The 5,904-nt window shown below is 41.2% G+C and overlaps 1 protein-coding gene across 1 annotated transcript; it reads right to left on the bottom strand.

Annotated features, from left to right (window-relative positions):
• Positions 1-1,108: 1,108 nt before the first annotated feature.
• On the bottom strand, positions 1,109-5,059 carry LOC121311340 (high choriolytic enzyme 1-like; the record flags this gene model as incomplete). Its single annotated transcript, XM_041243919.1, has 10 exons — positions 4,991-5,059; positions 4,860-4,878; positions 4,335-4,409; positions 3,867-4,007; positions 3,346-3,463; positions 3,005-3,183; positions 2,432-2,513; positions 2,168-2,304; positions 1,610-1,728; positions 1,109-1,331 (listed from the first exon to the last, which is right to left on the bottom strand). Coding segments are annotated over exons 1-10 (1,162 nt in total), but the record flags the coding sequence as incomplete, so codon positions are not given.
• Positions 5,060-5,904: the final 845 nt, after the last annotated feature.

Genomic DNA, 5,904 nt, shown 5'->3' with positions numbered 1-5,904 from the left:
ACTTCAGAAACCTGCTCATTGTATTGGGGTAGGGGGGTGATTTATACAACTAATAAAAACAATAGTGAATCAACTGCTGAGTTATTTTGTGATGGTTTTATGACCTCATTGTATCACGTTTTACCCTTTTGTCTTTTTCCTCCCATTGTGAATGACAGCTTGGGAACCATTCCATACTCTTTTGCTTGGTCTGTCCCTGATCTCGTATGTAGGGATTAGTCTCATTGCCCTGCAAAGCTTCGGTGTCCTGTTTGTATTGCAGGAATTAGGATTGGAAGTGTGTTCCTGCCAGTCCTCATAACAAGAAGACAGTTCTAAAGGTTTCAGGTATGGGGCCTCTCTGGAGTTTCTCTGGAAGAGGGAACACCTGCTACAATATCCAATCTTATAAAGCTCATCTGTTACGGATTTTGTTAAGAAAAAAAGGACATGTACGACATTTCTGATTAAAGAAACAATCATTTTTATTCATTATTACAAATACAATACATGTTAATCAAAAATAATACCTGATTTAACTCTTGTTAGGTTTGGCAATTTATTTTTTTGATTTACTATACTTTCTGCTTCTACATTCATATTTGTGTAAACGACCCGTTTGTTCAAATCCAGGAAACTCTTGTGATTGTGTTCTTTGTTCATACTGGAACTGTAAAAATAGAAACAGAGACTTGAGCACCTTGCATTATCATCGTTATACAGCAATGAAGGGACGATTCAAGGATCAGTTGTCAGGGTTCATTAAACTTGTTTTTCACAGAATGTGCATTTGTACATGCTGTTGAGGTGCTGAAGGCTTTGTAAGCCAAACACTTAGAAACCACTGGGCTGCATGCCAATATTTATATTCTGCACAGCGCTGAGTTTTAAAAGGAGCTGAAGGCTGCTTGAAATGTTCCAACACGCTGCCCATTCTTAAACCACCTTCACTTGCTAATCTCTTACTGGATATGATTGCATTACATGTCCATTGCAGTGCAAGTTATAACACTGCATCATTCAATAAAGTGATGTCATGTTGTGCAAGTAGTTCTGCAGTGCCCAGTTCAAACACAGCACTCACGTCAATCATGAACAAAGGAAATCCAGGCAGAGCTTCTTTACATACCAAACTTGTACTTGGCTGAGAATCCCTTCCCGACTTCTACGTCGTCGCTGTGGAACTGAACCACTGCAGCGTTTCCACTGGAGGTGAAGGAGGGAATGGGTTCAGAGCCACAATAGGTTTGCTGTACAGGGGATGTAGTCTTGGGTCCATCTCGGAGAATGAGATAGTCATAGGAACAGTCATCAGAATACTCCACATCAAAGGAACTGATGGTAAGTGAGACCTGAAATGAAACACAAAAACGGATCTAGTCCAGATAAACACTGGCAAGCTCCCACATGTTGTTGTTACATTGAAGACAATGAAATGGACATTATAAAAGATACATCATTTAATATCACGATATAGATTTGTTTGCCCTCAGTGTTAATGCAATTGTTTTTCTTCTTCAAATACTTCTACAGACGTTTGTCCAAGCGGATCAGGTGAGTAGTGAACGTACCGAGGCGCCTCGATCATTCATACAGAGATGCTGCTGGTTTGTTCTTGAGTGTTTCTTACCTTGTACCCTTTAGGGGCGTTGATGATCCATGTGCAGTCTGTATTAGTGGGATATTCCAGTGGATAATTGGGAGATGTAAAAGTTCCACTCACAGCAGTCAGTATGCCTCCGCATTGCACTAGAGAATGAGAATGGCAGTGTGTGTGAAATGCTGGAAACCCTTTTTAACTTGGGACAGGAGAAGCAAAAGAACATGTAAATAAAGGGCAGAGCTGGCTGATTGTAACTTCCAGCAGCCCCTCAATGTGTAACAGTTCATGAATCAGTAAAGAGCACAGACAGGGCTGCTTAAGACAGTCAGAATTGCTTGGGTAAGAATTTGGGTAGTCTGTGACGCAAAACTTCCATTGTTCTCTGTCAGAAGCATGTTGCAGACATCTAGGAAGGGAATCAAACAGCAGATTTGAATTGGATAAGAACCTGCAGCCACACTGAGAAGAAGATGCACGAGGGATCTAACAGGTGGCTGCTGTCCAGTAACATCATAGCAAATTGGGCAGATAAAATCGATGGAACAATCTGTGTAAAAGATCATCTTCAGAAGACATGAGGCACATTGTACTTACTGCAGCCATAAAGCTTATTGATCTTTTGAATATCTCTAGGAGACATTGCTATTCTCTGTCCGATTTCTACCGTTTCATCTGGAATGGGTACAATAGTAGGCTGTCCAGTTGTATTTGAGAAAGCATCCCTGTGTAGATTTAAAGTAACAGTGTTTTAGTCAGATCAATACTGAAAAAGAGAAAAGATCTCATCACATTGTATGGTAGGTAATTGAGACAGGGTGAAGACCTGCACTTTCAGCTGCTGCTTCTTACCTTCCATAATGCATGATGGAGGTGTAGTCGTATGGCATGCCCAAGGTATTAATGTCCTGCTTGTAAAAGTTAGAAGCTTGCTCTGTAAAGGAAAGGAGATGCTGGTTAAGAAGGTTATGCTGCTACACCAGAATCTGTTTCTGTGTTTTACTTCCAAACACCTATTGTAAAAGCATTAGTGAGAGGTCACCAATTATTCCATTTAAATGATGGTTTTTGAAATCCCATTATGCACCCTGGCTGAACTGCTCGCATTTGTTTTCAACACGCCATTAGAGGCATCAGAGAGTGTCGGGGTCCTTCCTTGACCATGATCCCTGCAATAAGGGCTGCCCAGTTAGTGCAAACTCCTCACTTTCTTGAGCTCTTCCTAACAGTTGAATCACACTGTATTTAGATAATGAAAAGCTATTGGGATACAAAGCCCTGGTAATGAAATATTCAAGCCCCGCTTTATTGTATTAGAACAATGTGTTGCTGCTCTCCACCCTCCCCTCAGCTCTCTCTCTCTCCAGTGCTCTTCATTGTGATTGTGTGAGCGCTCCAGGAAAGGACTCCTTGTGGTTTCCTTACCTTCTGGGATGTACTGCCAGTTGATTCTGACATAGCTGTCGCGGTCAGGTCTGCTCTGCTCGTGATAGAAGCCTAGCGAATGGATGAGCTCATGTTGAGCCGTGGCTTTGTAAACACAGCCTCCCTTTGACAGGGACACTTGCTGAGTGCCTTTCAGCTTTCCAAGACTGGACCAGCAGCTATGGGTGAAAAGAGATTCTTGTTTAGAAATCTTGTACTTTTTATCTATAAAAGTCGTTGCATATTTGTGAAGTTTTGAGACACGCTTACTATACACCTTTAACCTTGAAAGGCACTGAAATGGTAAGGTTCGTCAGAGACACAGCAGAGTGGTCATTTACCCGTTCTGGGGACTGATATTTATGTAGTCTTTTTCTGTAGTTCGTGGTTTAAATCTAATGCAGGTCTGTACATCGAAGTCTGGGAATGCACTGGAGATTATTGCCTTCTCTTCAGCACCTGTAAAAAAGGATAAGCCAATTGAAACTCATTGATATTTGAATATATCAAAGCTTAACATCTCCCAGACCAGAGGGACCAATACTAACTCCATCAGTTACACTGACAACTTTAAACACAATGCCCTTTAGAAAGGACGGCTAGATTCCTGCGCACAAATAAATACAGAGCACTCTTTTACAAACAGGAAATGTTTCAAAGATAAATGCAAGTCTCTTCGAAGTCAGTATTCTTCGTATTTGTTAAAATGAATCTTAGGTTTCCACTCAGCACATGAAGTAGACATGTGTTTTTCATACTGCAGTTTTATTTGTCCTTGTTTCATTAAATATGGTCTCACTGGTACTATTAAACATATTGAATGTTAATAGAAAACATTCTTCGAAGTGCTTCGTGTACGTACTGTATTCACTGGAGATCGTATAAGGCACATAAACAAATCCATCAGAGGCCTTCGGCCAAAAGCATGAGTTGTCCGGGCAGTTCATGGCATTCCTGGAGTTTGACACGACAATGTCACCCTCCATCATATGCGCTTTGATTTCTGTTTGAAAATTGAGCAGAGAAACATCTTAAAGGGGAACTCGTTTTAGCCACAATATGCATTTTTATTTACTTCTCTAGGATAAAAGAAACAAAACACATCAATCCATTTGAATGATCATTATGTTAGTGGTAATGAGCAGTTTACAGAAGTAGGTAAGACACTACTAAACTAATCTCAATGTGCTTCTGTTAAGAGCTCATAGATGTATAAATGAAGACACTCATCTCAAGTAGAATATGTCAGCCTTAACTTCCATGCAATAAGCAGACCCAATATTTCAAAAGGCAGTAAAAGTCTCTTCTATATGTTTAGAAGCTTTCTTACCTTTATTGGCTTCTAAGATGATGCTGAAGACATCCTTATCTTCAGGGATCCTTGGGCTACTTCTTTCTCTTTGACCTACAGAAGCAAAGCACACCTGTGTGAAATCCTGTGTGCACGGGCAGCGTGTGGAATCCAGTGCTGTGTACTAATACTGGAGCAGAGTGGAATAGAGTCCCCCTGTAATACACTGCTAGCACACTGACACACACTCATGCACTACATAGTCAAAGCATTTCCTCCAGCGTGGCATCTGTGTTACAAACAGATACACAAACACACTGGCCGTGCTGAAGAGACTCCAAATTCAGTTGCTTCGTTGTTTGGGTCCATCTTTGTAAAACAGGCGTTTTTCTCCTTTCAAGTAACAGAAGTACATGATACCCCAGAGTAAAGGTTTATGAATCTGGTCCAGTGTATCGTACATCCTGAATTACAAAGATTAACTCATTGCAATGTAAAATTCAACAGATACGCTTTATTTTCCCCTGTATGAGACACATATAAAAACTAAATCTAGGAACTTGCCTTTTCCACTTTGGTCCCCCTGCAACAACATAAGAAAGGGAAGACAAACACAGATGCGTTATTGAAATGTTTAAGAGCCCAGTAAAAATGCATTTGAAATGAGAAGCGCTGCAGCTGTGCGGCTTTGTTACCTTCAGAGGCTTGCCCTGTGAGACACTGAGCAGCAGTGCTAAAGTGGCGAGCACCAGTTTGTGATCCATCTTCATCTGCTGCTGCAATGTTCTGAGAAGCTCAGGAGATTCGTCTTTTTTCTTCGCTTGATGCTTTAGCACATCTGAGCATGGGCTTATATACATCCAGCCAAAGGTGTGTCTGTCAAGGGAGCTTAAAGCCATTCATTTACTGGATCCACACATGATACCAGATAAGATGAAGTTTGCATTGGGTTTTAAAGTCCTTAATCTTGTGTAAAAGCTAAGAACATTCATACAGCATCTCCATGTGCACACAGTACAATTACAAAGATATATTGTTCTTTTTACAGATGTGCAATCGTAGGAAACGAGCTTGATTTTTCAATCTCACGACTGTACCATTCAATCAGTTTGTTGTAATGTACCATTTGTTCATTTTAAACTACTCTAGTTTTGTGGATGGATTTGGAAGTCCAATGGGTTTATAAAGGTGCTGTGCTTTGCAGAGCTGGGATTGTGTGAAGGCTGCCATTGCAGACACACTCTTGATAGAAATGTTTGGCCAATTGTGAGCCACCCCCTGGGAACTCCTGGTCACGGTCAGCTGTGACATAGCCTGGACTCGAACCTGCAATCCCCAGGCTATAGGACACATCCTGCTGTAGCCTTTACTGGATGCGCCACTCGGGAGCCCTTTTACTAGCAATTAAAATACAAGAAACTAACAAGTTAACAGCATCAGCCGTCCCCAGTTTGTACACTGATGAATTAGACTGCTCCGTCTGTTTCATTGTATCTTCATCCATGACTGTGAACCAGTCCATGGGGATTCATTTAGAAACATTACGAGATGACAGTGACAGTGCTGCCCTCCTGGCTTTCCAATGTTTTCCAGCTGGAAGGTTGGAGAC

This window comes from Polyodon spathula, unplaced genomic scaffold, assembly GCF_017654505.1.
Source record: "Polyodon spathula isolate WHYD16114869_AA unplaced genomic scaffold, ASM1765450v1 scaffolds_3137, whole genome shotgun sequence".
Taxonomy (NCBI): Eukaryota; Metazoa; Chordata; class Actinopteri; order Acipenseriformes; family Polyodontidae; genus Polyodon; species Polyodon spathula.
This window is presented reverse-complemented; position numbering and strand designations above follow the sequence as displayed.